The sequence below is a fragment of the Hyperolius riggenbachi genome, chromosome 4 (assembly GCF_040937935.1).
Source record: "Hyperolius riggenbachi isolate aHypRig1 chromosome 4, aHypRig1.pri, whole genome shotgun sequence".
NCBI lineage: Eukaryota > Metazoa > Chordata > Amphibia > Anura > Hyperoliidae > Hyperolius > Hyperolius riggenbachi.
In genome coordinates, this window is record NC_090649.1 from 208,864,294 (window position 1) to 208,886,578 (window position 22,285).

General features: G+C 44.6%; 1 protein-coding gene across 1 annotated transcript in view; it reads left to right on the forward strand.

Annotated features, from left to right (window-relative positions):
* The window catches only part of LOC137504751 (matrix metalloproteinase-23-like), a 35,687-nt gene extending 15,552 nt beyond the window's left edge, over nucleotides 1-20,135 (forward strand). The window contains exons 5-8 of the mRNA XM_068233336.1: nucleotides 11,825-11,989; nucleotides 16,339-16,431; nucleotides 16,541-16,661; nucleotides 19,671-20,135. Coding sequence (XP_068089437.1) covers nucleotides 11,825-11,989; nucleotides 16,339-16,431; nucleotides 16,541-16,661; nucleotides 19,671-19,842 — 551 coding nt within the window. The 3' untranslated portion in view covers nucleotides 19,843-20,135. The remainder of the gene's footprint in view (nucleotides 1-11,824; nucleotides 11,990-16,338; nucleotides 16,432-16,540; nucleotides 16,662-19,670) is intronic.
* The last annotated feature ends 2,150 nt before the right edge of the window (nucleotides 20,136-22,285 follow it).

Sequence of the window (22,285 nt, forward strand, 5' to 3'; positions counted from 1 at the left end):
AACTGTATGGGGGGGGGGGGGGCATTAGACACCTGGAAACTTTAAAAGGAAGGAAGGTGGCCAGTAGACATTACGTTTGCCCCACGACTAGGTCCCAGTGTTCCATCTTGGCCCACTTTGTATTTGAGTTTGACATCCCTGTACTAAGATGAATGTGCTACAATCAGAAAAAAAACAACAACACATAATCGTTTGAGAGAAAAGAATGACCAAAAGTAGCACCATTGATGGAAATCATATCAATTCATTTTTAATTTTGTTTCATTCATTTTATTGAATGCAAATATAACAAACAACATATGAACAATATTAGAACACTGTACAAAAAATCATCAATGTGAGTGTTTCGAATGCAGCATAACAAAAATTTTCATTATTATAGCCCAGCCTGTTAGTTTTTACACCTGTTTTATACCTCCTGCTTCTAATAAACCTTCAAAATAGGGGTCTAAGCCAACATATAATAGCACAATTATCTCCCTCTGGGTAATGAGAACCATGATGCGAGGTATACGGTAACCTCTTTCCGCATCTACTCAGGTGACATGCCAGATCCTTGCACGAAAGCTGGAAACATGCTAGGGACTGCAGGAAGGCTACAAGACATTGCTGAAGGCTTGGTAAGTAATTAAATACCAACCTCCCCCCCCTTCCAAAAAAATAAAACAAGAAAAAAAAAACAGTCCCTGTTATCCCTCAGACATGCCGGTTAGTTGAGACTTCCGGTTGCCTGAGTTCCGGATAACGGTGGCTTTGCTATATTTCTATTTATAAATCAACATAACCGTCGAGAGTGTAGGTTTAGTCTCCCAACCTTAGTAACACAAGAATCTGTGATAAATGAAAGGTTTAAACCTCTCTATTTAATACAAATAGGAGTCTGTCTACTCATATTGTAATGGATCAGAAGGGGAAGGAACAATAAGGCAATATGCTGAAGAGAGTAAGGAGGATGAGGAAGGTTGTAGGAATGTGAAGGGTTAGTGGTTTCCTGGGGTCTAATTCCCATTGTTTATCTGTTGGTACAAATTTACATTATGTAGACCAGGCGACCAGGAACTTGTCATCAGGGCCGGCCTTAGGTTTCACAGCGCCCTGAGCGTAACCAGATTTTGGTGCCCCCCCCCCCAAATACACACTCAGATCACACACACGCATGCAGATCACACACACATGCAGACCACACACACAAACTCACTCATGCAGATCACAGACACAGATCACACATACACACATGCAGATCAAATACACACGCAGATCACACACACACACATGCAGACCACACACACAAACACACATGCAGATTACACAGACACAGATCACACACACATGCAGATCAAATGCACACATGCAGATCACACACACAGATCACACACATGCAGACCACACACACACGGCCTCCCCTCTCGCAGAACGTCCCCCTGGAGTCAAATAAGAGGCGCCTGCTGCACCGCTTCCCACCCTCCAATTAAAATATCTCCCCCTGGCACACAGCTTCCCTCCCTCCAATAAAAGCGTCTTCCCCTCCGCACAGCTTCCCTCCCTCCAATAAAAGCGTATTCCCCTCCCTCTGATTAATGTCCCTTGCTCTAAGCTCCACTCAGTTCCCTTCCCTCCCTCCGATCAGGGCCGGTTCTAGCTACAATGGGGCCCTGGGACAAAAGTAACCTGGGGGCAGCAAATTCACCCCCCAGGGTCCCCAAACTGGCTGTCGAAGTGCCCCCTCTCCAGGCCTTCTGATCCCTGGGCCCACTGCAAAGTTTTTGGCAACACAGCAACTCACTTGTCCCTGTAGATGTGCTGCTCGATTAGTCCGAGCTCTCGTCCTCATCCTCGCAGGGGCGCCTCTTCTCAATGGCCTGAGAAGATGAGTCTAATAAGGATGAAGACATGTAGCAGGGACTAATGAAGCAGTGCCAGTCGGGACAGGCGAGTTATTGCTATGTTGTCAAAAACTTTGCAGGGTGCACAAGTCGGGGGAAGGGCAGCTGAGTGCAATTGTGTGGGCATTATGACTTTCATGTAACACATGCTTTCATAATGAACCTATTACATGAAGGGAAGCCACAATGCTCACCACCACTACATGTAGTTCAGCTGTGGTGTCCCATCCAATGCAAAGAAAGGGGAATGTAAAACAGGAAGAGACTGCAAAGAATTCACAAATAGAGTAATGACAGATTTTACACACCTCCAGGGGAATGCAGGAGATCTGCAGCCAGTCCCTTCTCTGCATGAGGGTCCTGCTCATGTTTGCAGCCTCCTGTACATGTTTTCAGCCTTGTACATGGTGGTCCCTCTGCCCCTACCCCCCTCAGTAACTTAACTATTCCCATCTTGAAGGCAGCTCTCTCTCTCTCTCTTCGTTCCTCAGTCCGTCCAACCCCCATCCCCCCTTCCTGCTGCTGGGGTGTGTGTGTGTGTGTGTAAGAGGAGGGGGCCATGGTCACTGATAGTTAGCTGATTAATTAAGGAAGAGTAAAAGTTCCCAGCATGAATTACAGTGACACAGGCAGCTCTCTCTTCCTTCTCCATACACCCCTCCCCTACCCAAGCGTGCAGTGAGAAAGTACAGCAGGCCAGCAGTATCTCTTACCGTGGATGCAGCTGCCAAGGACTTCACACTCCGTCTGCTTCCTACTACAGCACGGCACCTTCTTCCTGATATTACATAATGTGCCTGCTGTGCTCTCAAGGAGAGAACCATGGCTGGATCAGGTCGGGTCGGGAGGCAGGACTGAGAGCGGCAATGCTGCAAAATAAACTGATACACTATGTTCCCCTGCCTGTGCCTGCTGCTGCCTGTCTCCTACGTCACACATGCGCTGAGGCTGTATTACTCCGCGGCTGGGGAGAGATTGCCCACACCGGTTTCTACATTGGAGGGAGGGAAGGGAACTGAGAGAAGCTCAGAGCGGGGGACATTCAGAGGGAAGCAGTGCGGCGGGGAAGACCCTTTTATCGGAGGGAGGGAAGCGATGCAGTAGATGCCTTATGTGACTCCAGGGGGAAGTGCGCCCCCCTGGAAGCCGGCGCCCTGAGCGACCGCTCAGGTCGCTCAGGTCAAAGGCAGGTGCTCCAACGTTTTGACCTACGCGTCGATTTTGCCTACATTCCCTTCTGCGCGTGCTCAGCACTTTCCACGCCCACTCTGCACATGCGCATTTAGGTTTTCTCATTTCCCCTCATCGGTTTACCCTACGGGTGTGCGGAGTAAGCCTGTGGCTGGAGGGAGTGCAGCGGCAAGTGTTTCCTAATAAGCAGGCCCCTTTCTAGGGGCCGTGCAGCCTCCCTGAGCACAGATTAATCATCTATAACTGCTGCATTTTCAAACTTATTTCCGTTATTACTTTATTAGCAATAACATATAGTGAAACACATATACAATCAGCCTATTTTCATAGTAGGTTATTTCGATTTGTAGGTCTCCTCGATGGAGTTCTCCATCATTCTGTCATGAGCGTAGGACATTTCGACAATGTAGGACAAAACGTTGGAGCACCGGCCATGCTTGTCATAGGAATCATGAGCAAGATGGATCAGGCTTTCCATTTCCATCAATTTTTTCACTCTTCCTACCTATTGCTTTAGGGAGGGTGTATCTGTGAATCTCCAAAGAGCTGGTACAAGGCTTCTTGTCGCATTTAACAGGTGAGGGAGTATTGATTTTCTATATGCTGTGCTAGGTATTTCTAGCCCATCAATTAAGAAGTTTTCCAAGAGAAGGGAAGTGGGATAACTGGTGATTTGCTTAATAATCTTCTGTACATCTCTCCAGAAATGTACAATTCCTGGGCATTTCCACATTACGTGGAGGAAATTGCCTTCATCCGAGTTCCATCCATCTCCAACATATATTTCGAGTCTGTGAAAAGATTCTATGGATGTAATTCGGGGTTCTATACCACAAGGACTGAAAATTGTAGTTCTGCTCTTGTGCCCAGACACAGCTCGCTGACCTATGTATGCTTAAAAAAATGCATCATTGGGAAGATCCCTACCCAGAATCTTGTGCCACTTTATCTGCAAGCTTACCAGGTTACAGGAGAGTCTATGAGACAGGAGGTTAAGTGCAGGCTCATATGCAAATAACTTTTTCTTCTGCATTTCTCCTAAGAGATAATTATTCTTCTGTATTTAAAATAATTTTTCAGTAGTTTGCAATTGATAAAGTACCATCAAAATGATTTTTAGGTATTTTCTTGCTTACTGGAGGCTTAAAAAGCATTTTATTGCCAAGTTATGAAAATACCACCTAGGAGAAAAGTCAGGAGAACTTTTCTACTAGGCGATACATTTTCATTTTCTATTTACCAGTAAAATACCTTTTTAGCACTCTTCAATTGAAAAAGTACCAAAAAGTAGGTGAAAAAGTACTATCAAAATTATTTTGAGTATTTTCTTGCTTGCTTATGGCTTAAAGTGTACCAGAGAAGAAGCACCCTCATGTATTTTACCATATATATCAGTGGGAACTAGAGATGGTCCGAACGGTTCGCCGGCGAACGGTTACCGGCAAACTTCAGTGGTTCGCGAACGTTTCCAGAAGTTCGATTCACCCCATAGTGCATCATTAGGGTCAACTTTTGACCCTCTATATCACAGTCAGCAGGCACATTGTAGGCAATCAGGCTACACTCCCTCCTGGAGCCCCACCCCCTTCTAAAAGGCAGGCAGCGTCAGGCATTGGACTCACTCGTGTGCTTGCAGTAATTAGAGAAGGGAGAGCTGCTGTGCAGAGACCTATAGGGAAAGCTTAGTTAGGCTCTTGTAGGCTTCTTAGCTTGCTCATTGCTGATTCTTATTGCTAAAAAAGCACCCCTTAACAGCTCTTTTGAGAGCTAATCTTGTTCTTGTGATCTTTGTGTGTGTGTCCCACAGACACTTGTGTTGCATAGACAGCCTTGGTAATTCCTACATTGTGTGCCACTGCCAGGCCCAGCACATTCAGTGACTACCTTTGTTTGTGACAGGTGCACATTGTAATACCAATCACTGCATATACCTACCTGTTGTTCACAGTGCACCTACGTGAGCGCACGCAGTGTCACTGTGCTTGTCCGGTACCTGTCTGTGTGTGACAGGTGCACACTGCAATACCCAGCACTGCATATACCTACCTGTTGTTCACTTAAGTGCACCCACCTACCTACGTGAGCGCACGCAGTGTGATATTTAATACCACCAGTCACTATACCTGTTCACGGTACGTGTGTGTTGTGTGTGACAGGTGCACATTTGTAATACTCATCACTGCATATCTAAAAGAAAGGAGATGGAGCGCACTATAGTGCATTACCAAGGGTGGGCTTTATTCGCAATATAAAAGTTATACTCACAAGATAAAAAGTGTAAAATGCGCCTCTCAGCGGTACAGCCAACCGCTACACTCTCTGGCAGTATGACGACAACGCGCTGTGGCCAGCAGCGCGATCTCCGATGGACAGGAAGGCCGTCTCGCTGTAGGAGTGGGCGTGGCTGAGGGTTAGCTCTGCGCCTTCATCGGCTCACGTCAGTACACACAGCACGCTCTTTAAATGAGTTATCTGAGCCGTAGTCATGGCTACAAAGAAGCTCTTGAATTAGAAGATCTTTATTTAAAAATGAACAATAAGTATCAAACGGGGCTGAAGCCTCCTGATAGAGTTTGCAGTGGTGGGGCATTATATTAGATTTCATCAGTGCAGGTCATATTTAATGTGAATACGTTTTAGGGAATGTAGTGCTAACAATTATAAGGCGTGCTGACTCGCAGCGCGCAGTCGTCACGCCTTCCAGAATTCATCGTACAAAATATATATAAATATATATAAAAACTATATATAACAAAGAAGAATATTACAAAATGACATACATTATACAGATATGAATGGGTACCTAATTAAAAACAATATTCAAGATTTTACATAAAATCATCAATGTTCATCAGTAAGAACGTTAGCGCTGCACTAGAATATAGGTGTAGTACAGACTTGGGGTGTCAATAAATATACATACATCAACCTAAATAAAAAAGCATTAGGAAGAGAACGGGTTGTGGTGTTAATTTTGGAACTCAGATTATCACTATTTCTCAAAAAGTATGGCTGTTAAAAAATATTTTATAACAAAAAATCATAACCAAAAATACATAATAATGGGGGTCCTGGATTTTTGGTGGAGGTCCTAGATTTTTAATATGTGGGTATGGTCATCTTCAATATGATCAGATGGCATTATGCCTCCGCCCCCACAGGAATTTTAATAACCATATACTCAAATATGACACAACTTCTAGTGCACATACCCTAACCTGTAAAATAGTTGGGGATAGTGGAGTGGTGGTGGGTCCACCTAGTGGGGGGGGGGGGGAAGGAAAAAAAGGGGGGGGGCAGAAAAAATGGAAAAAGAGGGGAGGAGGGGGACATCAAAAACAAGAGTAAAATGGAAAGGCGGGGGGGAAAAAAGGAGAGGAACAAAGGGAGGAACGGGAACAGGAGGGGGGGGGATTGATTGCTTGGGCTGGACACCTATAACGTTTATTTAGAAAAGCACAATAAGATATACAATTAACTCTATTAGCTCTATAGACCTACTATGGACCGGTCCTAACTTATGGTGTACTCACCACCCTCATCTAGTGTGGATATCTGCTAAGGGGATGGGGCGGCTGTAAGGAAAAGGGAACATATGTTACTTATAAAACAAGATAAATCAAACTGGCTCAATAACATTTGATCAAAGAAATGTGGAAATTTCCAAGCTCTCATTCAGTCCATTTGGGTTCCGTGAGTTCATCTTAACCACTTGAGGACCCACCCTTTACCCCCCCTTAAGGACCAGCGCTGTTTGTTTGGATCTGTGCTGGGTGGGCTCTGCAGCCCCCAGCACAGATCCGCGGCCACACAGAGCGATCAGATCGCCCCCCTTTTTTCCCCACTAGGGGGATGATGTGCAGGGGGGGTCTGATCGCTCCTACCTGCAGGCATGTTGCGGGGGGGGCACCTCAAAGCCCCCCTCCGCGGCGACATTCTCCCCCCTCCCTCTCCTACCTGCTCCCCCGGGAGATCTGGGCTGCACAGGACGCTATCCGTCCTGTGCAGCCAGTGACGGGACGTCCCCTGTCACATGGCGGCGATCCCCGGCCGCTGATTGGCCGGGGATCGCCGATCTGCCTTACGGCGCTGCTGCGCAGCAGCGCCGTACAAATGTAAACAAAGCGGATTATTTCCGCTTGTGTTTACATTTAGCCTGCGAGCCGCCATCGGCGGCCCGCAGGCTATTCACGGAGCCCCCCGCCGTGAATTGACAGGAAGCAGCCGCTCGCACGAGCGGCTGCTTCCTGATTAATCAGCCTGCAGCTGGCGACGCAGTACTGCGTCGCTGGTCCTGCAGCTGCCACTTTGCCGACGCACGGTATAAGCGTGCGGTCGGCAAGTGGTTAAAGATCCAGTAGGTCTCTCTCTCACATAACCTCCTGTATCTTTCTCCATGGTGTAAACCCTTGGGGATCATTTCAAGACCCATGATCCTGAGTGTGTCCACAGAACTATCATGGCATTCTTTGAAATGACGGGGAACACTATGTTTTTCTACACCCTCAAGAATGTTGCGCTTATGTCCCCCTAGCCTTTGTCTAAGTGGTCGGGTTGTTCGGCCTACATAGGCCTTAGGACAACCACACGTTAGCAAATACACTATGTGATTGCTTCCACAAGTTATAAATTCCTTAATCTTGGAGGCATATTGATTCCCATCTATTACTTCCTTTGTCCTGTGTTGAATAAAGGGACAACACCCACATCTCTTTACATGACATCTGAAGTTACCTACTACTAAGGGAAACATACTTTTAGGTTTTTCAGTGATCTTTCTTATATTGCTAGGTGCGATGGTATTCTTAATTGATCTTGCCCTCTTGAAAATTACAGAGGGACGGTCAGGAATAACGTTCCTCAAGAGGGGATCTTGTTTCAGAATGGGCCAGTTCTGCGTTAAAATAGTCTTAATTTTCCTATGTACTGCAGAAAATAGAGTGATGAATGGCAATTCGGAATGGAATGTATTGTCCGAGTTCATATTCTTTGGTTGGAAGGTCTTTCTCTTAAATTCCTCGCTAGTAGCTTGTATATGTTTTTGTTCATACCTTTTCTCCAAAAATTTTTTCCTTAGCACTTCACTTTGGTTCAAATAATCTATGTCTGCAGTACAATTCCGCCTGAGCCTGCGGAATTGACTTCTAGGGATATTTTCTATCCATTTGGTACTATGGCAACTGGAAGCATGTAAATAGGAGTTGCCAGATGTGGGTTTGAAGTGAGTCTTAGAGCAAATTTTTCCATCACTATCTGAGTATAGTTCTAAATCTAAAAATACAATGTTCTTATCAGAAGTAACATAGGTGAATTCAAGTCCAAACGTGTTGGTATTGCACATCATAACAAATTCTTTAAAAGAATCAGCGTCCCCATCCCAAATGATTAAGATATCGTCAATATATCTCGTATAAAATACGATGTTTTTGGCATAGGGATTGGTTGCCCATATATGTTGACTTTCCCAATATGACATGTATAAATTGGCAAAGTTTGGGGCAAACCCTGCCCCCATAGATGTGCCACACGTCTGTAAGTACAGTTGGTCCATAAAACTGAAATAATTGTGCGAAAGAGCATACTGTAATAGATCTAAAATAAATTGACTTTGTGTAAATGGGACTGAACCATCTTGAATCAAAAAGTAGTGGACGGCTTCTATGCCCTTATCATGTGGGATACTGGTATAAAGTGATGTTACATCTAAGGAAGCCCATAGGTAGTCGTTGTCCCATCTATAATTTTGTAGCATATCCATAACATGTAATGAATCCCGTGTGTAGGCTTGGGTCTGCAGTACAATGGGCTGGAGAAAATGATCGACATAAGAGGAAATATTAGCTGCCAAACCCTCCATCCCTGCCACAATGGGTCTTCCTGGAGGCTCTACCGGATTCTTGTGGATTTTAGGGATGTGATAAAAATAGGCTATGGAAGGATGGTTCGGAACTAGGAACTTTTTCTCATGTTCATTCAAAATCCCATTATCAAAGGCTTTATCGCAAACTCATCATCACTGCATATTTCTACCTGTTGTTCAGTGCACCCACCTACCTACGTGAGCGCACGCAGTGTGATATACCACTCCATACATACCTGTTCACTGCACCTGTGTAACCCTACATTGTATTAGTCAAGTTAGTGCATACCTTTCACTTCATCACCCCCAATATGCACAAAACAAAGGCAGAGCCAGAGGCAGGCCACCTGGCAGGTCTGTTCTGGGTCACGCTGTCGTGATTTCGTGCGGCCCTCGGCCAAAGTACAGTGTTCATAAGAAGGCACGTGCCATCAACCCCCAATATTGTCAGGACGTAGTTGACTATTTAACACAGATCACCTCATCTTTCTCAGCTTCCGCACTGAAGCGTGACATATCTTCCTCCTCCTGCTCTGATTCTGGCACCCCACTTAACACTCAGTCGGTCGCCACCACCAAAGTGCCATCACACCAGGGCTCAGCGGTGTGGAAAATATTTGTGTGTCTGCCTCAGATGAGAGCAATGCCATCTGTACTCTCTGCCACCGAAAATTAAGCCGTGGAAAGACCAAGACCCACGTAGGGACAACTACCTTACGAAGGCACATGATTACAAAGCACAAACTGCAATGGGATGACCACCTGAGGAAAAAGCAGCACACAAAAGCAAAGCCACACACCGCAGTGGAAGATACCAGGCCGCAATTTTCTCTCAAAAAAGGAGACACCTAATCTGTACCGTGATGTTGAAAGGCAAGTGGTGACATCTCTGGCACACAGCGTTGGGTCAAGGGTCCATCTGACCACGGATGCCTGGTCTGTAAAGCACGCTCAGGCCTGCCCGAAGACTAAGTCAGTCCCCACACACAGCATCTCTGCCTGCACGCCGTGTGACTGCCTGCCCCAAGACTTAGTCGATTCCCACACAGCATCTCTGCCTGCCGGCCGCTTGACTCCCTTCTCCGCCACCACCAACAGGGTACAGGACTCCAGGCGGATTCCTTAATTTTTAAGGCCGCTGCTAGCAGCGGCCGCTATAATAATGTTTTCTGGTGTGTGTACATGCCTGCCTAATTTTTCTTGCTGCACAGCGGCTGCAACTACAAAACAAAAGGCATGTACATGTGTCAATTCCCCTTCGTGATCATTACCTTGCCGTGGTGAAGGGGCTTGCGTATCACAATGAAGCAATGACCGACGGCTATATGAGTGTCTCGGGGGGTGGCACACCAAAGATAATAAGGTCGTTGCTTCATTGAGGACAGACCAAATTCGATCAGCTGGACAATCACTGTTGTTCTGTCATTGAGCTACCTCAGCCTGGCGACCATATGAGATTGAAAACCGCTATTGCCTGCACTCTCGTCATGGTGCGCACCAGTCCAGCACGGCCGGCACTTTAGGCCTGCAATTTAGCATTCAATGTTATTTCTGCCCTTAAAACGCTGCTTTGCGTCAAATCCAGATTTTTCCCCGGGACTTTTGGCGTCTATCTCACTCATCCATGCAAAAACTCAGATGTTAGACCCCTTGAAACATCTTTTCTATAACTTTTGTGGCCAGCATAAGTGTTTCTAGTTTTCAAAGTTTACCTCCCCATTGAAGTCTATTGCGGTTCGAGAAAGTTTGCGCGAACCGAACTTTTGCGGAAGTTTGGTTCAGGCCATCTCTAGTGGAAACATTAAAGAAAACACCTACCCTGCTCTCTGTTTCATCCTTCACTGCTCAGCCTGCTTGTTACCAGTCTTGATAAAATCCCCGACTGAGCATTCAGTCTGGCTTTGCACGGGAATCATTATAGCGAAGTCTTTCTTCTCTGGTGTCTTTTCAAGCCCAAGCCTGCCCCCTTCTGGCTCTGCTTTCCTGTTTTGTATACTTGCAGCATCACAGAGTAGTGATGAGATGGGAGGAGCTGCTGGTGACGAGGAAGGTGTCTGCTAATGTAAGGGTATATTGAAAAATGTTTTTTTAATCTATATTTGTTAGTCATAAGAGGTTTTTAGAAATGGTGATTTAATTTTTACACGCAGCTCACTAAATAATATGCTTTTCTGATGAACAGTGTTTTTGCATGGAGTTTTAGTAAAAAAAACCCACAAAAAACTGCACACCAGAGCAGCGAAAATACCAGGTATTTATTTTGTAAAATCTATCGGGGGGATATGTTTATTTTGTGCCAAGGCGTTCATCTCTGGTTTTCTTTTAAAAGACAGTTTATTGACAAGTTTGAAAATATCACCTAGGAGAAAACTGCCACCCAATTCCAGAGAAATCCCTCCTCTAAGCCCGTTTTAAAGTCTGGGTTCTTTAAGACAGGAGTCATTGATTCCTGTTCATCTTTATCTAATGCATCATGATTGTGGTAATTCATAAAACCATATAAAAACATATCAAAGTCAGTTATGGCAAGTTCCCGCAGACAATTTCATATAATATTATTGCAAGTATTATTTCATCACTTTCATGGTCCTTGAAGGACCATTCCAGTGTTTAGGTGGTACCGGATATTACAGAAAGGACTGGTTATGAACAAGTGTATGACGTATGACATAACCATTGTTTCTTGTTCAGGGGGTTCAGAATAATGGGTTCAAAAGATACTGTTATTAATGTAATCATAAATTGTCCACTAATGCAAGTATTAATTATGTTATTCCGTTTGCGTGTTTATCATTTGCTTAGCTCTCTGTTTTTATTGATCTACTTACCCATCTAAAAACATAATCTCCTCTTTCTGCTCATCAGTGACTGTTTGTCTGTCTGTCATTAGGTGTATGGTACAATGATCTAGTGCAAGTGGCAGCACATGAAATTGGCCATGCTCTGGGACTGTGGCATTCAAAGGATATTGCTGCATTAATGCATCCAAATGCAACAAGTACCCGGATTCGTCACTTGGCAGAGGATGACATGCTGGCTATTCAGTATCTCTATGGTAATCACTGTTATCCATTTACTCAGAAAGGAAACTGGAAACTGTCATGACCATGGTCACACTGTGGGAGGGGTTTCACCACAACGATATCCCCCCCGATTATCTATTTGACAGGGCTGGATTTACCATAAGGCACTGTAGGCATGTGCCAACACACGCCTCATGATGGAAAGGTGGCTCACTCCCCTCTCCTTATACCTCCCTCCTTCCCTATGCAGAGTCCTGATCGGAGTGTGAGAGATCTTGGCATTCCACTGACCAGATCACCCTTTAATTGGGGGCACCTCTAGCTACCTAATACTTGGGGGCACCTCTAGCTACTTAACACTGAGGATAGCTCTGGCTACCTAATACTAAGGGGCACCTGTCTACCTATGACGGGCAAGGGAAGTAAGGAAGAAGTGACAGCTGGGCCAGCCCGCACACTTGCGGTGGGGTTCAGTGGATGTTTGTAGGTTCAGGTGGAGGGTGAAGTTTAGGGTGCCAGGATATCTCGGCCTATAGGCTCCTGTGATGTAAATCCGGGCCTGCTATTTGTGAAAAGGAATAGATTTCTCATGGGAAAGGGAGTATCAGCTACTGATTGGGATAAAGTTCAATCCTTGGTTAAAGTTCCTCTTTATGGTCTGGGCTATGTGCAGGCCAGTCGTATTTTTCTACACTGAACTAAAAATAGATGCTTTCTTGGTGGCCCTTGCTTTATGCATAGAGACATAAACATGCTGGAACAAACACCGCCGCCCCAAGCTGCTGCCACAAATGTGTAAGCAAGCAATTCTAAAAAATGTGATTGTATGTTTCAGCAGTAAGCCTTCCCTTCACCGGAACTAAACCAGAATATAAAGATCAGTCTTAGATCATTATCTCTTCAGCACCAAACTTCCACGCTGGGATTTTGCCCTAGAATCTGACAGTTTGTGTCAGCTACCATAGAAGTCTGAGGAGATTACATTTCCATTGCTCCAGCGTCCAAAGGCAGCATAATGTGCACTACTCCAACTGCTGCTTGACATTGTTCATGGTGATCTTACTCTAGTGCAGAGTTGATCAGCCACAGAAATCCACAAAACAGCAGTAATATTACTGTGCTCACATAGCACTCAGCAATATAACCCTAACTTCCACCTGCAAGTACCGCGAGTTATGTGATTAGGGCGACCATTGCTACCGTAACGCTTGTTACTAAGGAGCATTACTATAGCAACGGTCACACTACTCAAGTATTGCGTGTCATGCTAATTGCGTAAATATCAGTACTTGCAGGTGGAGGTTAGGGTAATTTTGCTGTGTGCACGGTAATATTACCGCTGTTTAGAGAATCAGCCCCTTTATTTCTGTTTTCTAGGAGGAAATAAGTATCAAGAAGTAGGTGAAGTACTGTAAAAATTATTCAGAATATCTTTTCGCTTGCTGGTGGTTTAATGCCTTCAGAAATGCCGCTTAATGCAATCATTTCGGATCTGATTGCCAGTTGTTTTTCTGATTAATTTTCCTATCACTTCTATACAAAATCGATCAGAAAAATGATCGGAAATTAAATTGGTCTGGTTTAAAATTATCTATCCGACCCGTCTATCTGACAGGAAATTGCAAGGTGTGTACCATGCATAAAAGGCATTTTTTTTATAATCTGAAAATATCCCCTAGGAGGAAGATTCGGAGAAGAAATTAATTGGATTGGCCCACTGTTTGCAATGGTGAGTCCATTATCAAGTGGGGAAACTTCAGTAAGGACTCACACTCAAATGTTGTGTCTCTCCACTGGCTGCGATTATCTGGCCTAAGTAGATGGGATGATCCCATATTCTTCAGTTGAGCTCACATATTTTAACAGTACTTCATTATGCACATTGTTAAAAGTTATGAAGCTGGTTGTTTTTGCTCAGGAAATCCTAAAGTATATTACATAGCTTAAAGGAAATTTAAAGAGAAAAAACAAAAGCAGTGTTATTTACCTGGGGCTCTTTGCAGCCTCCTCGAGTTATCGAGGCTTGATTATGGCTTCAACCAAAGCAGGGGCATTTTTAGGCGTAGGCATTACAGGCCATTGCCTAAAGTGCCATTGGTCCTGGAAGCACCATGCCCCTGGACTAAGCCTGGCCCCTTAACAAAGTCCTGCCCCGACTAGGCCCCATCCCCACGGGTGTTCGATCACCTGCTTCTGCTGCATCCAGGTAGCTGCCACTGTGTCCCACTGTGCCACCTCCTCCGACTACCCCCCCCCCAGGGATCCCTTTGTCCCCTTGTGCATCCTTCTTTTCCCCTTTGTGCCTTATTCAGTCCCCATGTGCCACCTCTGCTCCCTTGTGCCTCCTTTTGTTTCCTTGTGCTACCTCTGCCCTCCATTCCTCCTTCAGTCCCCCAGTGCCTCCTTCAGTCCTCGTGTCTCCTTCTGTCCTCCTGTGCCTCTGTCACGCTCGGTGGTATCTTCTCCACAGTCAGCATGACATGCATAACCTGACGTGAAGGAGGTACACACGCTAGCACAAGAAACCAGGATATCCCCAGTTTAGTGGAGGAGAGGACTGACTCCGACAGGAGATGTGGTGCACAGAGCAGGCGTAGATCTGAACAGCCACAAACAATCCTTTCACTATAATGGCTCAGCGCAGGGTAGCGCTGAGCGCATAGACCAGAACTCAGAAGATCAGGACAGGTAACAGAATGAACGCTTGCTTAACTAGTCACTGCTTTAAGTGACAGAAAGCGTCCAAGACAAGACAGACTGAATGAGGCAGCCAATGCGATTGCAGCGGTGGCGTGCCTCACAAGGACAGGACAGAATAGTCGGGAAATAGAGTCAAAGAAGGCAGACGTAATATACACAAATATACAATAGGTATGATTTCCTAGCGTATTACGGTTACAGCTATCAATGAACTACAAACGACTAACTGACATATCTATATATCGGCGATAAACCGGCAAGGAACACTAACTAAGAACTGGAGCAGGACTAGGAAGGATTCGCTACTTCTACGCAGAAGCAAGCGCAATCCACGCAAGGCAACAGGAACAGGACTGACTAGCTAAGCATGGGTGATCACGATACGCGCAACCTACCAAAACGTGCTGGAAGCTGACTGACTGAACACAGGATATAAACAGTTCGTGTATGTATATATCAGCGACACTGATGTATTAACGTAACACGAATACAAGGAAAATAACAAACGCGCTAGTATGCGTATATATTGGCGATGAACCAATATATGATGCAAGACCAGCAAAGTAACATTAGAACTAGAAACACGATCTGGGGCCAAAGCAGCAGCAAGACGGGCTTATGCTGAAGCTATGATAGCCCATGGAGCACTGCAGGAAGCAGTCCTTTATACTGAGGTCATCCAATGGGAGCAGACATGCAGATTCCCACACAGGTGAATGGTAATCAATCACAGACTGACAGCAGGAAAGGGCAGACAATGAAATGCAGCCTGCAAGAAAGGGATTGCAGCTCCATTGCAACAGACAATGTTTGTTTTCACAAAAGCATATTAACCTGTCATCAACTTCAGAGCGACTGCAGATGGAATCAACGCTCAGTGTAAGCGCACGCAAAACTATGCGAGCAAATGCACGCAAAGAAATCAAAAACTGCTTGTCTTCAGTAAAACTGCAGCCAGCAGTACATGCTGCAGGAGTGATCATGACAGCCTCCTTTTGTCTCTTTTTTGTGCCTCCCTCGGTCTCCATGTGCCTCTTCAGTTTCCCTGTGCCACCTCTTCCCCCCCCCCCCCCCCCCATCCCTTCTTCTGTCTCCCTGTTCCTCCTTTTATCCCCTAGTGCCCCTACCAGGAAACCACGTGGGGCGTGCGTGTATGCGGAAGAGGAGAATGCGCCCGGAGCAGCAGGGGGCAAGAGAAGGCCGTGGACAGGTAATGTTTACACTTTGGCACGGTGGTCATTAGGGAGGGGCATAGCGGATGGTTTCGTCTGTCGTCGGGAAATTGAAAGCTGTTCCTGCCGCGCACCTGACTAACCAACTTTGGCCCAACATCTTCTGTATAGCCACCTTTACACTACAACATATAGTGAAAGGTATATCAGACACTGGTGATGAAATGTTTAGATAAGAGATAACTCATTGCAAAGTCTAGATAAGCATCCCCCCATGACTCATTACAAAGGGTCTGACACTGATATAATTAAAATAAAAATTAATGATTTTCAGGAAATATGTGACTATTAGTTTTGTATGTTTAGTTGGGTTGAGATTTAAAGGTTAATAAAATCCCTATACTGTATGCAGTATAGTAAAGCCATCTTGTGATTTGGTTTATGTAAGGTAAAATAATACAAATAAAAATCAACCCATACTCATATTTCTGTCCTATTATCTCTTATAGGATGTGCATCTGGGTCTAAATGTGAAGCATCAAAAAATCAAGACAGATGCCGTAAGCAAGGCTCATGTCACCCAAACTGTGACGGCTGTAAGGGTGAGAAGATGTGATACACTGGCACAGTAGTCTAAATGTCAGAGGCATAGTTAATGGTTGTGAAGATAATATTCTCGTACACTGATTTGTTGTTGTTTTTTCAATTAAGAGACGAACGATCGAGGGCCCAAATCACACAAAGTCAAAGTGAAAACACATTACATTCCAAAGGGTGAATCTGTCACCTTCAACTGTACCTATAAAGTATCCTGGCCCCAGCAGAGAATCAGGTGAGAGTTAATATATGCGAACAATACACAGTTTCAAGATTCGCTTGTGGCAAGGGACATTTTTAAAAACCTCTTTAGTGGTAACCCCGATTCAGGCTTGGGCCGGGAATCCCCAGCTAAGAGCGGTAACCCCGAGCTGGATCCATGGGAGGTGTGTAATGTGCAGGGCTGCCGCAAATCTATCGAGTGGTATGATTTTTAGGGTGTAAATGCTTTTGAAAATATTGCACAACTTTTAGACAAAATCTGTAATCATACCGCCAGGGAGGTTAAATAAATAAACTAAAAGAGGCTGTTATCTATGCTATAATAACTGGTTGTGCAGAGTATGGACACAATCAGAATCAGTGTAATGGAGTGTAACTTAATAATTGACATTATATTATAATAATGTATAATGAATGATATATAATGCTATAATTAACATAACTCAACTAAACCTTGTCAACATAATTGCTGTAATGCTAAGTACACACTTGCGACTATGGTCGTTCCTAACAGCAGCTTAAAGGACTTACGAGGCGAATAAGCAAAAAAAGGTAAATACCTATGCTGCTTTACGACCCTTGGGGGACGCCATCCGCATCCCCCCTTTCATTCCGCGGCCCTTTCTGTTTGAAAGTCCAGGCTCGGGGGGGTCCCGACCCGATCACTCAGGTCGTCCTTAGTTTCCCCACTAGTTAAATAAAGGTTAGGCTAGCACACCTGCTTCAAAGTGCAATTGTTCTCTTTTATTGCTCCATCAACACAAACATTTACAATTGTTTCTCCTTTTTCAGAATGTGCAGACAAAAAACTTCCCTACTAAAGATGGCCACCAGGTCCGGCCGCGGCTGCGCAGTTCTCATTGCCGCAAGTGTGGCTCCGCAGCTCTACGTCCTCCCCCTGCTCTGACCTCTTTACCGGCAGTCTCGCGTGTTTTATGTATGCGAGACTGCCAGTAAGGAGGTCGGAGCAGGGGGAGGATGTAGAACTGCGCAGCCGCATTTGCGGCAATGAGAACTGCGCAGCCGCGGCCGGACCTGGCGGCCATCTTTAGTGGGGAAACTAAGGACGACCCGAGGGATTCAAGATATTGTGTCTGACCTACAAATCCATCCACAAAACCTGCCCAACCTACATTTCTGATCTTACTCAGAGATACACACCAAGCCGCTCACTCCGCTCTTCCAATGAACTTCGCCTAACCGTCCCCCGCATCACCCAGTCCCATGCACGCCTCCAGGACTTCTCAAGAGCCGCTCCAACACTATGGAACTCCCTACCTCCACCCATTAGGGCAGCCCCCTCCTTCAAGAAGGTCCTCAAAACTCACCTTTTCACTCTGGCCTACCACCCCTCACAATTGCTCTAAACCCACAGCTGAACTCTGGTCCTCTACCTCTCGTGTCCCTACCTCTCCCTCTAGATTGTACGCCTTTGGGCAGGGTCCTCCTCCTAATGTGTCCTACCTGATCATGCACTTCCATTACTGTAAACCCATGCTATGCATCTGAGTGAACCTAACTTGCCTAATCTCCATGCTCCCATCCAGTGACTGACTAAGCATTACCTTGTACTCATACTGTGCTGCATGATCTGGTCTTTCTTGTATTCCTGTATTGTCATATTGCTGTATGTCACCCCTAAATATTGTCTGTAACCTAAATTAATGTCCAGCGCTGCGTAATATGTTGGGGCTTTATAAATACAATGAATAAAAATAATAACTATGATCTATTGTAAGCCCATGTAACATCCATTTGCGTGCGCATACTTCTCATTTTAACGTTCTTTTTCTTGTGAACTATTGTTGATATGTAGATAGGCTGGTGATACCCCCTCAATGTGCAGCGATCCATCCCACCAGTGTGAACCATGAACACATTTAGTGTAGTTTTAAGAGGAGCGCATATACCACTATTACATATTGTTGATATGTACATCACAGTTGTCTTTTTCCACCATTGCATTCCAATTGTTTCTCCCTCGTTCGTCGGCTAATTATCGGTTCTTTAGAACGATCCTTATCACAAGTGTGTACTTAGCATTAGTGTTCAGTACCTAATTAATGGGCTGTGAAATAGGGATGATCAATGAAATGCAAACATTTCCAGGTTTAGGCAAATTTATGCAAAATTTTATGCAAATATATGCAGCTTGAAAATGGAACAATCAATTTAAACCTGGGTGGGACTTGACTGGTCCATTTTCAAGCTGCAATTATTTGCATAACAATTTGCGTAAATTTTCATATCATTGATCATTCCTGCTGTGAAAAATGGTTTCCCTGATCATTCTCTAGGACAGCATACAGGAAAGTGAAGTGGAAACCTAGGAATCGTGGGGAAAATGTGCACAGTGTCCACCCTGCTTTATAGCTTTAAAATGCCTCCCATGTTTTGTTGTGTGGGAGCCAACACTGGTAGCAATACACCATACAATTTTTTTAGATGCTTTAATTTCAAATCCACCATACCCTGTTCAGTTTTCTATAACAATCATTTCAATGTTACAACATGGCCGATAGGTAATTATCAACATTTTTTTTTTTAGAAAATAGTTTGCTTTTTCTTAATTGAAAAAAATTAAATAAAACATTTTAGTTGAATGGTGTAGGAGCACTTTACATGTAATCATCTCATATGCTGTGCCTGAGAATGTATTTCTAGGAGCATATGTGTTATCGTGCCGCTGGTGAGCTGGGCACAGGGGGAGCCAAATGACTGCTCACCCTGCTGCTGCTCAAATCCCCGGAGGTGTTAAATACTATTCCCCCTCTGAGTTGTAGCAACTGGGAGGGAGATGTAATTCGGGGTCTGGCGATCACCAGATCCCCGAATTACTCTTGAGCAGGGTGCGTAGCATAGCACTAGTGCTATGACAGCGTCCAGCTTCAGTGCTCAGCGCCGAGATAATCTGCTTCGTGTCTAGGATACTGTGTATTGCATATACATGGCATGTGGTGAGAAAATGTACATGCACCATTTTACCAAGCTCCTCATCATACTCTCATTCTCTTTCTTCTAGTTGGTATAAAAATGGAATCCGTCTTATCTCATCAGCTCCTGGAGTAACCATGAAGTCTTCAGCTAGTCTTGTTCTACAAGCTCAAGAAAAGACCAAAGGACGTTACACATGTGTGATTCGCCAGGGAAGAATGACCCTGGGGGGAAGGTCATGGAATCTTCGAGTTATATAACACTTATACAGACCAGTAATATATTCATGCACTGTGACACAACGTGGCACTGAGCTCTGTATACAGTATATACTATTTATCTGTGAGGATATGTTAAATCATTAGCGTAAAGGACACCTAAACTGAGGGGAAAATGGTATAAGCTGATTTTACTGCACTGTCAACATATTTGTTTCAGGTATGTGATGACAGCTAGGAAGCTGTAACAATTTAAATATGGCAGCCTTCTTATTTATTTCAGTTCAGGTTTCCTTTACATTGTTCTTCAGACATGTAACTATATGTGGATGTCGAGTGTCATGGCTGGCCAAAGGAAACAGAATAAGCAGCTATTACTATCTTGAGACAATGTTTATTCACTTGCATCTGATGCTTTGGATATTTCTAGTTACTGTACCATTGCAAAGGGCAGCAAGCCATTATGGCTTGCAGACTGTGGTGCTGAATGCAGATGTGTGTGGAGTCTGCAGTACTAGAACGGTCCTTTGCCAAGGGGCAGCAGTAGAGGCTATGATGGTTTAGAAGCTGCTGGCCAAACACAGTTAATAGATTACTGAAATGTGAACAGCATCATTTGACTCGTCTCAATCCTCCACACTCCACGCAATTGGAGGAAGGCTTGGTGAAAGTACCATAATTCTTGCTGAGCCCCCCCTTTAAAATGCCACTGTAAAAAAGTCAGGGGAAAGGTTTACATCCCTGTCAGTATTTAGGACTATCTGGATTCCTGTTGTGGAAATTTGCCTTCATTTCCCCTTTTCAATTACCGTCTTTTTCAGCATATAAGACACTCCGGAATATAACACACATCTAGGTTTAGAGGGCGAAAACCAGGGGGAAAAAAGATGTACTAAACCTGGTGTGTTCGTGTTCCAGGAACAGCTTGTAGATGTTCTCCCCCAATCATTGTCCTCCTGTGTTCCCTTCTGTCCACCATGTGTCCCGTGTCCTCTTTTGCTCCCCCTGTGTCACCTTATGTCCCCTGGTGTCCTCCTTTGCTCCTCCTGTGTGTCTCATTGTGTCCTCCTTTGCCCCCTTATATCCCTGTGTCCTGCTCCGGTCCCCGTGTTCTCCTATGCCCCTGTATGTCCACTTCTGTCACAATGTGTCCTCCTGTGTGTCTCACTGTGTTCTACTTTGCCCCCTTACGTCCCCGTGCCCTCCTCCTGTCCCCCTGTGTCCTCCTATGCCTCTCTGTCTCCCCTTCTGTCCCACTGTGTCTTCCTTTGCCCTTTATGTCCATGTCCTCCTTTGCCCTTGTGTGTCCCCTTCTGTTCCCCTGTGTTGTCCTCCAGTTCCCAGAGTCTCCCCATGTGTTGTCCTCTGGGCCCCCTGGTCTTCTCCCATTTTTGGAGGGGGAAAGATGCATCTTATATGCCGAAAAATATGGTATGCCCATCTCTGAGACAGGGAAGGAGAGCATAGAAAGCATTTATTCTTATTTCTGCTTCTCAGTGCTATGACATGAGAACATGAGCTGACGGGAAATCTCTATAATGAGAACCCAGGTAGAAATGAAAACACTCCTCACACTATCCAAAACTAAAATGTTTTAATTAGAGTTCCACTTCATTTCCATACCCATAGATGGCTCTATGTTTTTCCATGTACAAAACCTCAGACCTTCTAGCAATGACAGTGACCACCATTCCATGGATGCTCCTGAAACAGCACTGCAGGTGCATCTCTGTGTTATCTACTGGGGTCTGGGTATTAGGAGGATTCACTCGCTACACAAAATGCAGATAATAAGCCCTCACTTATGGGATCTTCTACACTATACAGGTTCTTGTATTAGAGGTGATACTAATATCCTTTTATCATGGTAAATTAAAAACAGACCTCTCTGGTGCTAGATAATTTTTTTTTTTTTTTTGCAAGGTAATGTTTCTAATGGTGGCCATACATGGTACAATTTTTTCATCCAATCTTCCCATTTCTATTTAATATAAAGGGAACTGCCTAGATTATCCTTTCAGTATATTCACAATTTACCCTTATACTACATGGAAATGGTAAGATTGTATGAAAAAATTGTACCATGTATGGCCACCATAAGTTTACTTTAAAATTCAGTAGATTGCGTATCACAATGTGTGGTTCACACCTGTTCATACGCTTTCTAGACCTACAACACATTAAGAAGTGCAATTTGAGCTAACAGTCAATATTTGAAAGCTATAGATGGTTACAACTGGAGTTGCAAAGGTAATTTTAGCATCATTAAAGCCTATCTACAAGTTTTTTTGTTCTCCCCTGTACCCAATAATCTTAAAGTGGGCAACCCTATACTTAAAACCTTATGTGTGTCATTAGTGGGGCGGTAGTGCCCTAATTATTTTTCAGGGGGCACCTGTGACTCAGCGCAAAGACACAGCAATTGGTGCTTGCCATTGAACTTCTTTTTCAGCATTTTTACTAGTGTTCCCCATTGACTCGCTTG